The sequence below is a fragment of the Panicum hallii genome, chromosome 3, assembly GCF_002211085.1.
Source record: "Panicum hallii strain FIL2 chromosome 3, PHallii_v3.1, whole genome shotgun sequence".
In the NCBI taxonomy this organism is placed as follows: domain Eukaryota; kingdom Viridiplantae; phylum Streptophyta; class Magnoliopsida; order Poales; family Poaceae; genus Panicum; species Panicum hallii.
This window is the reverse complement of record NC_038044.1, coordinates 12,023,767-12,042,447: the sequence shown is the minus strand read 5'-3', so window position 1 is coordinate 12,042,447 and position 18,681 is coordinate 12,023,767. Positions and strand designations below refer to the sequence as shown.

The window sequence follows — 18,681 nt, the reverse complement described above, 5'->3', positions numbered from 1 at the left end:
TTTACTTTTATTTTTTCTCTCTCGAGAGGATGGGCAACACACTCGTAAAGTAAGGGGATGCACTCGTAAAGTAAAGGGATATTTGGTTTCTAAGAGCTAAATTTTAGCGCTATCACATCAAAGAGAATCTTATCATTTAGAAGTATTAAATAAAATTTAATTATAAAATTAATTACAAAACTCCTGAGCTAATTTGAGAGACGGATCTAATAAGGTATATAAATCCATTATCTTATTAATTTATGATTAGAGAATGGTTATTGTAGCATCACTAGTGTAAATTATGGATTAATTAGGCTCATTAAATTCATCTCGCGAATTAGCTCATATTTGTGCAAAAAAATTAGACAAATTTTATTTAATACTTATAAATGATAAGATTCTTTTTTATATAATTCTTTTTAATATAATGGAGCTAAAGTTTAGCCTCAGTAAACTAAACGGGGCCTAAGCAATCTTGTTCCGACTTCTTTGCATAGAAAGGCTTTGATTCATAGGGAAAATAAACCGTTTCTTTCGCAGATTCAAAGGGGTCCAGTCTAATCTGACACCTGGCTTTCACATCAGGGGTCCGAAGACCATGGCACATACCTGACTTATGGATTTCACAAGAACATCAAGGTAAGTGTGACCTACTACTTTACAATGGAAGAACTCGGCCTCTGTATTGCGAAATGCATACAGGTGAGCTTCTGATTCAGATCCCAAATTATCTCAGCTTGGCCTTCATTAGCCATGGAATATCCCGAATTCAGTCTTAAATTATTAAGCACAGTCCACTCAAAAAACAGGGAGACAAAGCTGAACAAGGCTATTGTAACTAATGATTCAGATCCAACAGAGTTATACTACCCATTATCAGGTAAGATATTAGAGCCGGTTTACAGGCTGAATGACTAGATTCCTTTTAGATCGACTGAATAATTAGATTGACTTAAAAGCACGGCTTGGGAAGAAGAAGAATAATTATATGACAGCATGAACATTTGTTCTTACTTCTACGATATAAAATACAAACTTCCGAATATATAAGCAAACTGGTGAAAGTATCAGAGGCAGCAGTAAGCTACCGTGTTCGATCTTTCACAGACAAGCGACCATCTACAATGACACATGACAACCTCGTGGGCAAAATGGGCGTCTTACAGTAGGCCACAAATCTCACTGCACAAGTGGAAAAAGACATAGCACTTCAGATAAAACATCGCTCCCTTCAGCGCCATCGCAAACTGTCCATTACACTCATGATTCACGTGTAGGCCAAAGCACTTTATTTGTTCCGGCCAACCTCTTCCAGTGATCTTGGAGCTGCAGGAAGATTGAATATAATTCAGTACAGAGCAACAAGTTGTAATGAAGCTGATGCATTTGTTAACTGCAAATTACAGTTAAATGAATGGGCAAGCAATGATGTCATATATTAACTGAGAATTACGGTCCAAGATACAATTTTCTTTTCTGAAAATCTTCAAGATACTTGGTTCCAGCATACATTGAACTGGTCTTAATCATTTGAAGTTTTCTGGCAATACAAGGACTATGTTGAACTTCAATAACAGTACACTGTAGTAAAGAAGACAACTACAATAACAGTACAATGTAGTTCACACTGAACAGAGATGTACATTTGAAACATTCAAATGAGCTATGTATTAAATCAAGCATATGGGCTATGTCGCCTCAGTAAGTATTTTATATGATTTTCCTTATCACAAGGTTAACAGTTTCAGCACAACCATATTTTTCCAGAGACCAACATCAATGTCAGATTGTAATTCTGGTCGCTACATGCTCTGACCAACACTCCATGTGCAAGTGCATTATAACATTAATATTACTGTATTACAGCTATTTTTGTGTCTGCAGGACAAGAACATATTCAAATGCAAACATATTCAAATGCATAGTTTAGTTGATTCTAAATTACCACAAGGACAGGTAAAAGTGATCAGCAGCTAACATAGTATGTAACCCAATATAAACAAAATTACAGCAAAGAAAATATTAAATTATGCTAAAGATTTAATGTTGAACAGATTATCAATCATTCAAAAGATGGAAAAATGATAGTGTGTGTGCGTACCCATGCCAGCAGCATCAGAACCTCTCATGATTCGAAGTTTCCGACAAGTTGTGGTGAACAAGCTGCAAAAAGGGCCAAAGATAAATACATATACCAGTCATGAGAAATAATTATTAAATGTATAACTAGTTAACCAATAAAAAGGAAAGAAACACACAAACAATTCGTGTCAGGATCATAGAAAACACAGTTGAGGGGAAAAAATAATGAAATGTACAAGGAGAAATAAAGGAAAGGGGCAGCAGAAAAATAGAATATCCTCTTCCAATATAAAAGATTGAAACAGATATTTCACAAAAGACATGCACATCTTTAAGAAAACCAATAGTTGTATAAGGAAGTGCAAACAGTTTACATCAGGGATCACAGACAACACAGATGAAGGGAAAAAATAATGAACTGTACAAGGAAAAATAAAAGAAAGGGGCAGCAAAGAAATAGAATAGCCTCTTCAAATATAAAAGGTGAAACTTTCATAGATATGTTCTTAAAAGATACGCGTGCACAACTTTAGGAAAAATCAACAGTTGTATAGGGAAAATGTTTTTCTCCTATGAAGGTGAAATGAGAAATTCATAGAAAGTCACACATTAGCCAAACATAATCCGAATCCTCTGATGCAAAAGAACTGCAAAACTGAACTTCCCAAAGAAGCTGGTAAAATCTAATAGAATAGCCAATACTGCACACGAGTGGATATAAACATTTGATCAAATTACAGGGCCATCACTGAACTTTTTCCCCCAAGTTTTCAGTTGCCATATCTTAAAATGCAAGTGTGTTTCAACCAATTGCAACTAGTCTAGAATCCTGACCAAAATTATATCAATTTCCATGTTTCAAGATAGAGTCCCAATTCCTAACTACAGTTGCATGAACAGAAAAGGAATCCTGTCATTTGGATAACAGAACTGGATGAATATCTCAAACCGCAGTAAGTTAAGAACTCACTCCCAGGGAAGATCACCAACAAGCATCCAGTCAGCATCTTTGTCTTCATAAGTAAGGACATATTCTTGGTCCTGAAGGGCATCAGCCCTAGAACCATCAGTAAGCCTCTCCCTTGATGGCTTGCCTGAACTGCTTTTACCTGCCATATCACAAGTTTAAGCATATACATTATCTGAGAAGCATCGATGTTTACATAACAAAGTAAGGCCTTGGTCCTAAGTAGTGCTACAAATGATTCATGTAGACAATATGTGCTACCTTATGCACAATGATAAATACTGTTTAAAGTTCCCAGAGTGACAGATCCAGAGAATGCTGAAACACAGGTTAACATACAACGTATCTCTTTGCACCCATCCTTAAAGGCATCGATAAATGACCTTTGCTGCCATTTGCTATAACCTTGCAGGAACTAGGAAGATAAGACATTTAAGACATACTTTGCAACTTCACCTCATATGTTTTTTCTTTTGAAGAGGGCATTCTAGATATCCAGGTCAATATTTATTTTTTGATGTATGATCATTGACTAGTCAAAATAGAATAGGTGCAGATTTTCAGCAAGTACATACAACTAGTGACTCTTTTGATTGCTATATATATATATATATAGATAGATGGATAGATATAGATATATATATATAGGGAAGCAGATTTTTAGAACCTAGTTAGCAGAGTGAGTTTCTCTCCCTCATTTTTCTTTTGAAAGGACATTCTACTAGCTCCTTAAACAAATTAATTGTTGAGTCAGCTAGTCAAAACAGTGCACCAGCCATCATCCATCAGCAACTACTGCCCATTGACCCCTCGAGACTTTCAGCAGAAAACATTACTCCTAATTGTACTTGTACATGTACTGGTGACACACTAGCTCATTACATCAGAATAACAGGCGTCCATAACCACATGGTGAAAAAAATAAATTGAGAATTGTGGCAGAAGAACTAAAAGAAAACAGAAGCACCTACCAGTGATGAAGCAACTGAACATTTTCTCAAGACCAAGCGAGAGATCCTCATAGCTTGAATAGGTCTTGAGGTCCACTTTCCTTAGGTATGGGGCTCCATCCATGCTGATTTTAACATAACAGCATCCTGCCTCACTCCTGCTTTCATCTTCTCCCTTTGTCTTTGTGGCACTGGCAGCTAGTGTATTCTTTCGGTAACTCTGTCTCCGAACAGGTGGCCAACCAACAACCTGCACCCTAGAACATAAACTCCCAAAGGTAAGTCGAAGTCCACGCCACACCAAACAACATGAAAAAAGTTAGTTCAACAAATGAGAGGACCCATGATTGTATTATGTTCAACCCTCCAGGATACCCCACATATTCCATTGTATCGTAGCTGCATTTAGAGCCTACATGATACAGACCCTGACTGCATCTCTGAAACAACTTCATTAGGCTTCTGTGACAATACTGGCACAAGTGGCTATACCTAGTGGGTCAATTATAACTTGGAACCGGTGTTTATAAGTGGTGATTTTACCAGGAAAAAATATAGTATTTTGGTTTATAACAGACGGCGGTAATGATGCTGGTCCTGATGGTGTGCAGGTAACTCGGCGTTCAAGTGTAAGATATCTCGTCCTATGCTTTCTAGTATAAAAGCCAGTGAACATTTCTCTCAAAAAAATAGCAGGACATTAGCTCCCCATCTCTGCGCTTAGGTTTCAATTGCTTTACTTTTATATTTGGTACTACTTGTCAGCCGCAATCAAGCATCACCAATACTATTAGTATTATTGCAACCCAACGAACTACCATCGCATACGACCTCCAAATCCTCCCACAGCAACCGCGAAACTTGGGCTATATGACGGGCTAAGCAAAGAAGAGTCTGAAATCGAATCATCCTAACTCTAAGGTCGAAACCAATTAACTGCCGCACCCACACTTACTTGGCAGCCCGCGGAGCTCCGGCAGCGGCTTCAGCCACCCCCTTGTTCTCCTCCCCGCTCACGGCCCCAGCAGCGTCACCGGCGTCCGCATCCCGCTTCGCGGGCCGGTCGAGGGAGTCTGCGAACCCGCGCTTGGCGCCGCCCCTGGGAGGCGCGGGTCCGAGCGTGAGCGCGGCGTCGACGTGCTCCGCCCCTGCGCCGCGGCCGGGGGACTCCGAGCCCGGCAGCCCGAGCCGCAGCGCGAGGTGCGGCCCCGCGCCCTCGCCGCTGCCAGAGCAGGACGAGGAGGAGGAGGGCGCGGCGGCCCCGAGGCCGATGTAGTCGCGCGCCTCGAGCGGCGGCGGCATCGGATGGAGTCGCGGACGGCGGCGAGAGGGGTTGAGCTCAGCTGAGGAAGACGGGTGGGGGAGAGGCGAAGCAGCAGGGCAGGGAAGCGAAGCGAGGCCTCTTTTTGTTCGTTCGTTTGGGGAGGGGAGGAGCAGCAGCGGAAGACGAGCACGAGCTGGTGGTGGTGCCGCTGCCTTGTTAATTGTTATGAAGAAGAAGGCTTTGGCGTGTGACAGTGAGAAGTGGCCGACCGGCGGAGGGGGAGCGCTTTCCATTCTGCTCCCCGCTTTTCGGGCCGTGTGGTTTCCCCGGGTGCGCGTAGCGACTAGCGAGACGGGGCGCAGGCGTCAGGCGGCGGCTGGATGCGGATAGGATGCCGGATGGGGATGGAGAAAACGTGTGCGTGACACCGCTTGGCCGCGGTAACGACCGTTTGACCCTTGGTCTATTGGCAAGTCAAAAGCTCGGCCGAGATGGTGACTTCCAGCGCCCACTGCGACAACGTAGAGCCGTGGCAGTCATCAGAAGAGTCAAAGGGTCAAAGGGAGAGGTGTACTACTGTAGTACTACAACTAGCCCAACTGCAGTCAATCACGCTGGCTCGGAGAAACAATTTGAAAAAGGGCCGTTTGGAGTATGAGCACGCGAAAGCACAGATCACCCTACGTGCTTGGCTGCTCGGAGCATCACCTGCAGTCCTGCACGATAGGGCGAACAAAAGGGCGACATGCTTAGCAAAAGGTAAAAAATGGGGGAAATTGCGGCCTCGAGTGTGACAAAAAGCAGGGCGCTGCACTGCCGGCGGTAAATACATTGAGAACGCAAGTAAAATGTTTCTTTTGGCGGCGACAGGATCTCGGCGAGGATGCCCTTTTCGGTTTTATATTCCAGACAGCTGCCGCGCCGCTCTCGCCACCCACTCAGCCGGCACCCTGACAGCGGGCCCGGCTCGGCCCCACGAAACCTCCACCTTCTTCGATTCCTGCCGATCGCGGTGGGTGCGCCGTCCTGATGATGGTGAGGACGAGCGCGCGCCGCTCGGGTCTGGTCTCGTGAGGAACGGCGCGTATTAACTAATGGGCGGGGAAGGCGGCGGCGTTGGGGCGCAGCGAGAGGCAGGGAAGGGGGCAGCAGGACGATGCGCGCGGCCGTTCTCGGACGGTGCTCCGAATCCTCCCGTGCCGGCAGCTGCCGATACGCCGGGTCACACGGCTGCGGTTCCTGATCCGGCTTCCAAACCCCCACGCTTCACAGCTGCCTCCTGCCGTGCCATCTCGTCCCTGTGCCCGCGTCGCCCTCGTGTACTTCCCGCGCCGGCCCCCGAAGGCGGAGGAGCCGAAGGTCCAGGTGCGCACGGTACGGCAGGCTGTGCCCGTGTTAGGCGATAGCTTGACCCGGGTTTCATAGCGATTTCTTGGTGGTTGACGCCTCCTCCATGCGGGCTCGAACTCCTCGCTTTCACATCGCGGGAAGCCCCGTCCGTCCACCAGGCTTCGGCGTTGCTTCAGCCGAGCTCTGCCTGTGCAATCATCGTTGGGACTGGAACTCAAAGAACTGGACTTTGAGGCGAGCCGGGCCATCATTGGTACGTGCGGGCGTGCGGCCATTAGTCGCTGCGATTATAATGTCCGTCCGTGCCCCGGAAGGCCGGAAGTTAACCCGCGGCGAAGGCCATCATCACGGGGGCACACGCGAGCGAGCGGCACTCCCTACTGTGGTGAGATCCAGAGCAGGGACGTACGCGTCGCCATCGGTGGATCGAAATTGATGGCGCTCCGCGCGCGCTGGCGCCTTTGACGCGACAACACCTGCACGGGCATGCCTGCACCGGCACCGGCACCGGCTGGCAGCCGCTGCGGCTGCCAGCTGCCCACCTGCACCTGCAGCGGTGAGCCAGCAAGGGAGCAAGGTAGCAAGGTTGCTCCATCTAGACCACCACAAGCAGTGGCGACACTATTACTGCGCCGCTAGGAGTAGTTACCACTACGCTGCTAGCCTTTGCCCTCTGCTCCCTCGTCCATGCGTGCATCATCACCGCCGCTCGCCTCGCCGGCCGGCCATCATGCCGGGGGCGGTGCTCGAGAGCACCGCGCATTTACTTGCTTGCGTGCCTGCTCGCTCCTGCTGGCGCTGGCGCCGGTGGATAGCATTCATTCGCCGGTCACTGCAAAAGGAGCGACAAGGAATAAATAGTCCGCCGGGGCAGTGGAGCTGCAGTGTGTGCCGCCCGCGCCCTGTGCCTTTTGCAGTCCAGAGGATCGCACTTGAATCCGATTTCTTTGAGAAGATTTGCAAAGATTCAGGTATCTGTCAAACATGGTATACTACTGCAATTGGTAAATTCTCATTTCCAGCCAAATGCAGGTAACGTGACGGATAAGACGAAATGCGCTGCGTGATTCTCGATTGTTCGGCTAATTTAGAACGCTAAGTTTGATCGTCTACGTGCGTCGTCGTTAGGTTGAGTCGAAAGGATGAATAGAACCCATCAGAGTGAACTAATCTGGATTTCGAAGCGCCGGGCCCCTCCTGCATTACCAGCTTTACCATTCATAAACCTCGCTATCTTCGAAAATGGCCCTTTGCAGTCGCGGCGGACACGACACGAGGAGCTTCCCCGATCCCTCCATGTTTCTTTTCCAAGGCCGCCCCGCGTCCTGGTGCATCTGTTCATGCGCCAGCCAGTGGCTGAACGCGTGGGTGGAGACAACAGGTCGAGGTGGGCAGCCGGGATAGCCGGCCATGCTGGCTCCGCTGCCTTCCGCGTGGCCGCGTATGACCACAGCTGTTGATGTCTGCCTCCACTCTCCACTAGTCCCCGGTCCTGTGCCATGCCTCTGAGAACTGTTTAACCGTTTGGGCTGCACGTGGGCCATAATTTGTATGGGCCAAGCTAGCAAGGATCATCAGTTGGTAAAATCTCTCTCTATCTCGGGAGTCGGAAGGAGGCTAGCAGGCCCAGCACCAGCACACTACTACCCTCTAAAGGCTACTGAACTAATCTCCAGTTCCGCAGCACCTCGCCATGATGCGTCGCCATCGGCATCGCCATGTGCAGACGTGGGGCGTGGTTAGTTCACCAACCCCACAGAGAGGAGGACCATCATGCCCAGGATGAGGCTGCTGGCATGGAGTGCTGGGTACCAAAGGGACCCTATCAGATTATCACAAACTTTTGGAGGCCGCAAAGCCATTTATCCGTACGCCGGAACACCTATTTTCGAGGCCGCAGAGCCAATTTATCCGTACGCCCAAAGCTTATTTTGCCGCAGCACCAGCTGCTCGGCGCGGCGTTAGTTGGCTCTTGCTACACCGACTTCATCCTAGGCGCCAAAGTGTCCGCGTCACCAGTCATTTTCCCCTTCGCTGACGCGGGCACAGCTGTGCTGTGCCTCACTTCACCGAGAGAGAGAGAGAGAGAGTCAAGTGCCGTGGTGTCAACACAACGGTAAATAGGGACAAACAGGCGTGGCAAAACGGTCTACTTGTCTAATCCAATTGTTTTTTTAGAAAAACACGTAGTGGGTGAAGGTCACATCCATCAGCTAATGTAATGGGATTAGTTATCGCTTTGCGCTTTCACCAGGCGTAAACTAAACCCGACGACGGCAACATCTCCGGTGCGCGTGGTGGGCCTACGGAGGGCCGGAGGCCGATTTATGGCCGTATATAATAAACACCCAGTGGTTGCTCCAACAACCGGTACAGTGGTGAAACGAATCGGGTTCCCAAATTGACAAATCCAACTCACTGTATCGTTACGATAGTTTCGGAATCAAATGCTATCACATACAGAACTCATTCTAGGCATAATATCATAGTTATACTCCGCTTAACATCAAATATGGGTTTAATTATTATATAAATCCATAGGATTTGTAGTACGGAATTTATTATAAATCTCTCGGCTAAAGCGATTCAAGCAGAAAACGTAAAGCGGTAGCTAGTCCTCGGGCCGTCCTTCATCTTCTGGAATCTCCTCCACAGGCAACTCGAGCATAGCACGGGCTTCAGTTGTACCAACCGTCATCGTTGGGGGTGAACTCCGGATCGGATCCTGCATCGTACCAGGCTATTCCCAAGGTATGAGATAGGTTCACGCCACCATCCGAATGCAACCTTTATAGTGGACTATTCTAAAGGTATACCAAAGTTCAAGAAATGAAGCTGGGATTTCCTATGCATGCACAGCATATATATAAATAAGTAAATATATCTTCTTCCATCATCAACTCGGGCCCTTCCGGCATTCCGGACTCCCGGTCAACGCACACCTTCCAAGCCACCAAGTCGATGCGAGAACTCCCTCTCCTCGCATCTCAGCTGCCCCCTAGCAGGAAGTCATTCTAGAGGGAGGTAGAAATTATGAGTAACACTAACTAATAAGAGCAACAGAGGAGTAGGGGTGTCCATGACCGAGGACGCGGGTATACGTATAGTTTACACCCTGCAGGGGTTGTACATCTGGACCCACTCGAATCGACACTAGTCGGGAATCAACCGACTAAGAGACGAAACACTGGTCTACTAAAACAAAATTAGGAGCCACGGCACCATCCGGCTTTCTCGAGTTTTGGGCGCATCCTCCCACAAGAAGTTGCCCCGGGACTATGAAGCCTCCCATGTATCTCGGGGAACGTGAGGTTAGCACCTCCTTCCCCTGCACTGATACTCGATCCTCTTGCCGGCTTGGTACCGCGCTAGCTAGCCCCGGACCGGGCCCACCCTCGTAATGGGTAAGTGGTGTGCACGCTTAACATATTCCTACAAGTCATAGTTACTCTCACTCGGTCCTTAATTGCCGAAGCGGGCATCTTCGTCATGTGCGTCTCCACCACGGTGGTCCGCGATTGCACTCTTAACGGGTGTCTCCAACACCTCAACCTTATAACCAAAAAGCTGTACCCGCCACAGGTACTCCGTAGGGTGTGCCAAGATACACACCCCAAGCACTCGATCCACGATCGAGTTAATTTTGCCCACTCCCGGCTAAAGCCCTAAACACCAACTCCTAAATAGTGTACCTTCACACACGCCAAGACTATCCATCCATTCCCACACATACACATTCAAGGATTGACAAGGAATTTCATATAGTAGACAAGTGTGATAGTATTGCAAGGAGTACGGGTAAATAAGATAGGCCATGCAGGTTCATCTTGATAAAAATTATACAAATAGCGAGAGCAAATCTAACAAGCAATGCCTAATAGATATTCAGATCATAGATGGGCGTGAACCCGGTGGTTCTTCGAAGTCCTCATGAGCCTCCGGGTGGTCCTGACCGTCGGTCAACTCCTCGTAGTGGGGTCATATTCGTAAATACGAGTAAGGGCAAGGACCAAAATCCAAAAGTACACAAAAGTCTCCAAAGAAGATCCAAATCACCACAAAACCTGATCCAATGGATAGTTCATGATTTTAGAGGAATTATGGAACTGGTTTCATAATTTTCGGAGGTCCGGTTGATTTATTATGAACTTTTTTAAGGAAAAACCTATTTCTAAAATTAATAAAGGAATTTCGGAAAGAAAAATCACTCAGTAGTGACACGTGGCAACACCAGAGAGTGCCACGTGGCATGCTGATGTCAGCATGACGTCACTGGTGGGGTCAATGTCTGCTGACGTTAGCAGTGGGCCCTACTGACGTCAGCATTGACCGGTCAATGGTCAAGGGGTCGGTGGGTCCCGCTAGTCAGCCTCACCCCGAGGCTGACAGGTGGGCCCCTCGGCCAGGCTGAGCAAAAGAAAAAAGAAAAGGGCTCGGTTCGGATCTAGGCCCAAAGGGTGTTGGGCCGGCTCAAGGCCGAACCAGGCTCGGCTCGGCTCCATGGGTTAGCTGGGCCTGCAGCTCAGCAGGCCGGCTCGGTCCTTGGACGGGCTGGGCATGTAGGCCGGCTCGGCTTAACAGGCTGGCCCACGGTCCACTCCTCTCCCCCTCTCTCTTTGGCAAAACGGGCCTAGGGGGCAGCGCCCCTCGCTTTCCCCGACAGGCGGGGCTCGCTTGTCGGTCACCCACCGGATCTGGTGTGGCAGGCAGTGGTGTGTGTGCGCGTGTGTAGATGCTGTGCGTGTGCGTTCGAGGGAATGACCGAGGGGTCACGTGTGTTCGAGGGAATGACCGAGGGGTTATGTGTGTGTTCGGGGAATAACCGAGGGGTCATGTGCGTTCGAGGGAATGCCCGAGAGGGAACGACTGAGAGGGAATGACCAAGGGGTCATGGGTGTGTTCGAGGGGTCATGGCCGCGACGCGAACGCGACGTCGCGTGGTCACCGCGCACGGCAAGACCGTGGCGGGGTCGTGGCGCAGCATGGCGAGGCCGGGGCACGGCGAGGCATCGCGGCGCGGGGGCGCACGCACGCGCGCGGGTCTTGGCTTCCCAGGGTCGCGGCTTGGCCGTGCCGTGCGCAGGGCACCAGCATCCCGGGCCCGTGACACGACGTGGCGGCAGAGTGAGCGACGGCAGCGGCGGGCTCGACGAGCGGCGCGATGGGCTCCTGCACGAGAATTGGGGTAGGGTGGCCCTGTGGCTGTGGCTACTACGGACGGCTCATCGACGGCGCTAGGCATCTCGACGGCAGCAGGGGATAGGGGAGCTAGGGGAGGGGGTTCCCTACCGGCACGGTCGTCGAAGAATGGGTGCAGCAGGGGCGAGTCGAGGCCGTGGCGAGGTGGGGCAGTGCCGTGAAGAGCGGCAACGGCGTTGTCGTCGTTCGGGGCACTGGCTTGACGGAGCTCTCCGTCGGTGGTGGCCTTCTTCTCCTCGGGTGGCTCGGCGTCCACTCCTTGGTGCGGCGGCTATGGCTCTCCCTCCTCGGTCGGCGGCGTCGAGCTCCGGGTGGAGCTCCCCCCTTCCCTCGATCTGGCGGTGGCGGCGGCGGATGGGAAAGTTCCCAAGGCTCTAGGGTTTCGAGTAGACGGCGGCTGGGGGTTCTTATAGGTGCGGAGCTAGGGTTTGGCTTGGCCAATTGCATGAGGACGGCGGGGATCCTCGGCGTCCGTGCCGCGGACGCGTGGCGCGGATCCGGAGGGGTCCCGGGCTAGGGTTCGGGTGAGGAGCGCGCGCGGGCGGTCAAGGCGGCGCGTGGGTGACGCAGGCGGGCGCGGCATGGCAGTTGGGCTCCTCTGACACGACGTGGGGGTGGAGCGGCGCAGGGCGGGGCTGATGACGCGAGCGGGAGCAGAGGCGCAGGTGAAAGGGGGAGCGGCGGTTACGGCGTCTTGTCGCGAGGCGGGGGCGAGCGGCGACGCGGGGTGGAGCGAGCGAGCGGGGTCACGGGCGAGAGGAGGAAGAAAATGGGAAAAGAGGGAGGGCACGCCTGACGCGTGGGGTCAGGCGGCGGCGTCAGTAGGGGGTAGGCGAGGGGTCGCGCGGCGCGTGCAGGCGGCGGTGCACAAGTGGGCTGGGCTGCGATGTGGGTTGGCTGAGGAAAATAAAGAGGAAAGGATGATGGGTCGGGCTGTGCTCGTATGGGCTGGTTTCAGGCTATAGCCCCAAGTAGGTTTAGGCAGTTAGTATTTGAATTTGGATTTGAATGGCCCATTCAAATTCAAATTCCATCCAATTGAATCAAACAAATTTGGAAGCAAATCGATAAGATCCAATCATTAATTTCAACAAGGTAGATTGCAATTAAATCCAAATAATTCCAATTTATTCCACACTAACATTTTAATGGTCCTTAATTAAAAATGCTGAGTTAAGTCACTAAGATTTCGAGATAGGGAGAACTTATGCTTATTTTTGGAACTAGCTAAAGCACATTCACGAAATTTTTTTGAAAACTTACAATTTTATATATTTATAATATTCCGAAAAAATCCGAGATTTACAGGTGGTATCATCGTTAGGCGAAAAGCAGGGGCATAAATCTTCACAATTCAAATCGCCAAGAACAGCACCCCATCAACATGCGCTGCCACGCACAGTGTTAGTGTCACATATCCTTAGATTCTTCGCGACGCCAATAATGCTGCTACCTCTCATCAGCACATGAATGGAGCGGCAGGAATGATCGGGCAGCAGTAGTTAATCCAGACGGCTTGTTTATTTATTTATTTATTAATTTATTTTAAAAGAGATAGCAAGGTATCAGTCACCAAATGAAGCAACGTTTCTACTCCATATAAACTAAAATTCTCGTGTTGACTTTGATGCCACTGGCAGTGACCATTGGCTAGGAATAGTGGGTGAAAACAAACTGGTTAGCTGCGTCGCCTGAACGAAGAATAAGAAAGAGGGCAGCGCATTACAAAGGCGAGCTCGCGGGACATGTCGGTCGGTCAAGTATTCTGCTGCTGCTAGCTGCTCCCACCGGTCGCTCCACGTGCTCGCGGGCGCTAAGGGCACGGCACCGAGCCTATGCCGTTGGATCTGTCGGCCCTACGGAACGGACGGCCGCGATCCGTTCATTCCCCCCGGAGCGCCAACCGACTTGGCCACCGCTCCAACAACTGGCCCACGCTACAGGGAGCCGCTGGTGAGGCGGGACCACTTGTCACCGGGCACCTAATCCCTGAAGAGATGGTTGCCGTTGGATCGCTCGTTTGGTGATTCGGATGGGCGCCAGCTGGCCGCCCGACAGTTTGCGGATATCACCCTGTTCATGATGAGATTTCGGCCATTGCCTTGTATAAGTATACAATTTTTAAACAAAGACTCATCATTTGGGAAAGCCTTTTTGGGTTATCTCTTTGATTGCACTTAAAGGAACATCATATTGCGGTGCGAGGGAGAGAGTTTGTATACAGATATTTCAACTCTCCCCAAGCGATTAGACCAAGTCTACAGATTTTTTTTTTCTGTTAAGAACAAACCTGAACATTTGTCATGCTATGGTAAGAGATAATGAAACCCATTCGTGTGTGCAAGCAAAAAAGGAAAAGAAAAGGGCATGGTCTTAATATTGTGAACGTGTGGCATCAAGTCATTAGTGTAGAAAGCTACCACCAAAATGCCTTGTTTCAGAAGAGATCATTATTGCCACGACAATGACAGACTACAAATAGTTCTAATAGTGTGTTATTGTTGACATGTATATCGATGTTTGGAAGACAGCTTAAAAAAAAGCACAAGAGCATACCAGAGAGCTTTAGATAGTGCTAACCAAAGCTATCAAATAAATAGAGCATGGCATCTACCATTACGCACTTGCTTTCAGAAAGGGATTTTTTTTTCCTTTTTACCTTTTCAAAATCAAGTTAAATATCAGGGATCAAACTAGTGCACACCAAACCCAATCACTCCACTTACCGTATGTCAAAAGCCTATTGTGCGTTTGATAGCCATGGCAGCCACGTTGACATAGTACCAGTTTCTTCTAGGACTCGAAGTACCCTCGACGATCGCATCCAGGCCATCTCCCTCGCTAGGACCCAGAAAGTCAAATTCAAGTAGTACTTGCTCTACATCACATTGCACAATATCCACATTCCTACATCATCTTTCTGAAATTTGCATCTCCAAATTAAAATGCTACACCTCCTGCATCTCTTTTTGTAACTGTCCCAAAGGTCCAAGAAGGCCCGCTGTTTGCTGCTTCTAGTCACAGGACTTGACCGAGTCTTAACCTGCTGTACAAAAAGGCCGTTGTCACAGCACCCAGCACAGCACGCGGGAAGTCACAGACCGCTGTCACCATCCGTAAAACCGCAGGAATCCAGGGGCTCGATTGCAACCGGAGACGCAACGCAGCTCAACTAACCTCCCCTCCGACGGCGACCGGGGCGGGTCGCCATTAGTTTACTCGCTCCCCGCGCCTCCCTCCTCTCCAGCCATCCAGCCGTCGCCTCACCAACTCCCCTTGTCTCGGTTAGCGTGGAGAGAGAAAGGGAGGGGGGAGAGAGAGAAGTCAAGCCACCACAAGCCGGAGCCGAGAACAGCTCAACAGCAGGGAGGCCGAGGAAAAGGGGAGGCGTGGGAGGGCCGCCCTCGAGGGAGCCAGAGCCAGCCACCCCCAACGCTGCTGCCGTACGCGGAGCGAAAGCCTGCATCTGGATCAGGCGTCCCCTTCGCGCCGCTCCCCGCTCTCTCCGTCGCCACCCGGGCCGCCGCCGAGCGGAGATCCGCCCCGGGCCTGGGCGCAGGCTTGTCTCTGCCTTCCCTGGTAAGGAAGCCCTTGCTTGCTTGCTTGGCCGGGTTGTTGGCTTGCTTTGTCCTGCGGAATCCGATTCGTCCGGCTAGTTCCGGGTTCCCGTGCTGCGCGGCCGCGGTGGAGAATGCTTGTAGCAGTTAATTTCCCAAAGTTTTGCGGGGTTCAGCTGATCCCCCGTGCCCGTTAAGGTCCGCCGCCGCTGGTTAGAGAGAAATGCCTTGTCTTTTCTTTTAAGGTGATCTTCTTAGCTCCTGGAGCCTTAAAAGTACCTTAGCTTTGGATCTTGCTGCCCTTGCAATTCGGATTGCTGTGGCTGGAGGAAGTTTTAATTTAACACGTTTTTATGGATTTTTTTGGATAAAGGGAGTTTTATTAAGCACGGGCATGTACTGTTTGATCTTTGAGCTGAGGCAGTTCTGGCAACTGGTTGTTTTGCAGGTACAATTCGTTGATTACCTCCTAAATTCTCCATCCCCGTTTTCACATGAGTAGAAGGGACAGAAAGTGCAGCAGTTGTGACTAAAGGCTCGTGCTTTTGAGTAATTCAGGAGGGATACATGCGTAACAAAACCCTGATTCTGGAATGGTGTCCAGTCGAAGGAACAGCGGGATTATTGTACGGGAAGGGTCGGTTAGGGACTGGTCTGAGTTCAATGATCCTTCACCGTCTCCAAAACTGCTGTATTCACAGTCCTATGTTGCAATGAGGGGGTTGCTGGCCTCAGTGGTATCCTTGGATTTTTTCCTGTTATCAAGCAAGCTAAAATCTGCATGGGCTGGTATGACGTCCCAGAGGCATATTCGATCTCAGGAGAGATCGAAATCAAGGGGATTGAACTGCAAGAGAGTTGTGTTTCATCTGTTATTGTGTTTCATGGTTGGCATTTTCATTGGATTCATGCCATTCTTCTCGGTTGATGTTTATAAGAAAATTGTCTCTGAAAATGAGAGGCTTCCGTTCCATGAGAGTGTGGTTGAGACGGAGATGATGGACACTAAAGTTAAGGAGTTGGAGACAGTTGTAGTAGAGAAAGAGGTTGAACTGATTGATGAACCAGAAGTTGGAGAGAGCCCTCCAGTTCCTGCAATGTTGGATGATGAGGCAGATTTTGCTGAATCAACACGTGTATTACCTGCTATTGAAGAATCCGATATCACTGTGAAGAAGCTGCTGATAATTGTGACAATTACTTCTGTTCGGCCACAACAGGCATACTACTTGAATCGGCTATCCCATGTTTTGAAAGCTGTACAAGCACCTCTTCTGTGGTTAGTGGTGGAATGGCCTGAACAGTCCTATGAAACAGCAGAAATTTTGAGGTCTTCTGGGGTTATGTACAGGCATCTTATATGTAGAAAGAATACTACAAGTGTGCGAAAGATTGCTGTCTGTCAAAGGAATAATGCAATCTATCATGTCAAAAAGCATCACCTGGACGGTATAATGCATTTTGCCGATGAAGAGCGGTCATACTCTGCTGAAGTATTTGAAGAAATGCAGAAAATCAGGTCAGAACAGCCACATTTTTTTTGCTGTACTGATGATTCATAATAAGCTGTTTGAAAAGTTTATTGATGCAATTTTTTATAGATATTATAGTTTTCCCCTTTAGCTTAACACAAAATATTGTGTATTTTGTTGACACAAAAGATTGTAAGCATTAAGTAGTTTTAATTTTAACGATGGAGCTAGAAAACCACAATGCTCTGATTCTTGCCTGAAACCTCTAATGAGAAGTTTCAGGTCAAAAGATCTGCTAGCCATATTTGGGTAGAAATAAATCAGACATCCTGTTTCCCTTCTCATGAACTGTGCTATGTTTTTCAGACGCTTTGGCTCATGGCCTGTAGCAATCCATGTCGGAACTAAGTATAGGGCAGTTTTGGAAGGCCCTATTTGTAAAGGTAGCCGAGTCACTGGATGGCACACGGTCCAGACAGTTCAGAAGAAGAGTATGACTCGTCGATTCCCGATAGGTTTCTCTGCGTTTGCTTTCAACAGCACAATGTTATGGGACCCTCAGAGATGGAACCGCCCAGCTATGGATTCTGTTATAGTCCACTCAGGTGGAAGAGGTGGTTTGCAGGTGAGTTTGTTTCAATGTAAACTACAATAGTATAAGTAGTTTTTCACATAGCTGATGGAACCTCTGTTGCTTAAATTCAGCACTCATCCTAGTTGGTTAGTGATTTTTTTTACATCTCGCCATGCAGCATACTGCGTAGGAAATATTGCTTCTCCAATTATATAATATTTATGATGAGGACAATCAGAAGAAACTGTAGATACCTTAGGGGTCTCTTTAAGCTGCTACCATTTACTACAATGAAACAAATTGAAATGCACCATGCCCAACAAACTATGTGATGAAAAGTATATCTACAATTGAGTTCTACTTGTCTACTTGATCATAATACCGATAGATGTCCTGGCCTGACATGTATCTTTGCAGGAATCGAGGTTTATAGAAAAGCTTGTTAAAAATGAGCGCCAAGTAGAGGGCCTTCCAGACAACTGCAACAGGGTTATGGTCTGGAACTTTAACCTGGAACCTCCTCAACTAAACTATCCCACAGGCTGGGCACTGTATAAGAACCTAGAAGCCGACATGCCTGTAATATAGTTTCTTGCTGCTGCACTTTCTCAGCGAGCCAGAAGCACCAAGGACGTTTCCAGTGTCACAATGGTTCTAAATCTCGACTCCCTGTTGTTACCAGATGTCAGAACTCCAGTAAGGATGCTGGATGAAGCCACCTGAGCAGGTTGCTCCAAAGATTACATGGATATTATGTGCTGAGATCTGCCTTCAGTAATTTAGATCTGTTGCAGGGCCAATGAAATCAGGATTTTTTTTTCCCTCCTCTTTCTTTTGTGTATTCCTTTTATGCTCTTTATTATTTTTTTCTCTCCTTTTATATTGACCAGCTAGATACAGCATGTAGAGTATTTTTTTTAGGTTCTTCTGTTTTTGCATGTGTTACCTTCTTACAGATGTAAAAGCTCGCATACATTGCAACTGTTTAAGAGCAAAGGCAAATACCGTCTTGATACATGAAGAGATTCAAAAAAATCATTTAGCTTTTGAGCTGTCGATGCAGTCGGTTTTGGCTTTTCACGGGTTGCTTTCCCACGAGGCAATGGCATTGCAACACAATGCCTGTGATATGTAACAATGAGGTTGGCCTGATTGAGGTCTGAATTCTCGGACGTTTGATAAACCACATGGCCACACAGGTCGGGCGTACTGAACGGTGGTATGAATGATAGGGGCGTATCTTGGGCTCTTCTCATCAGAGCTGTTCTGACTTCTTTATTTTAT

The 18,681-nt window shown here is 48.6% G+C and overlaps 2 protein-coding genes across 2 annotated transcripts; one reads left to right on the top strand and one right to left on the bottom strand.

The window, feature by feature from the left end:
- Positions 1–947: 947 nt before the first annotated feature.
- LOC112887007 (auxin-responsive protein IAA19-like) lies at positions 948–5,498 on the bottom strand. Its single transcript, XM_025953079.1, has 5 exons — positions 4,937–5,498; positions 4,003–4,238; positions 3,035–3,173; positions 2,084–2,145; positions 948–1,308 (listed from the first exon to the last, which is right to left on the bottom strand). The coding sequence occupies exons 1-5, from the start codon at positions 5,281–5,283 to the stop codon at positions 1,271–1,273; spliced, it is 822 nt and encodes a 273-aa protein (XP_025808864.1). The 5' UTR covers positions 5,284–5,498; the 3' UTR covers positions 948–1,270.
- Positions 5,499–15,023: 9,525 nt separating this feature from the next.
- LOC112887315 (probable glucuronosyltransferase Os05g0559600) lies at positions 15,024–18,439 on the top strand. The gene is made up of 4 exons (XM_025953456.1): positions 15,024–15,373; positions 15,800–16,870; positions 17,190–17,448; positions 17,815–18,439. The coding sequence occupies exons 2-4, from the start codon at positions 15,945–15,947 to the stop codon at positions 17,983–17,985; spliced, it is 1,356 nt and encodes a 451-aa protein (XP_025809241.1). The 5' UTR covers positions 15,024–15,373; positions 15,800–15,944; the 3' UTR covers positions 17,986–18,439.
- The last annotated feature ends 242 nt before the right edge of the window (positions 18,440–18,681 follow it).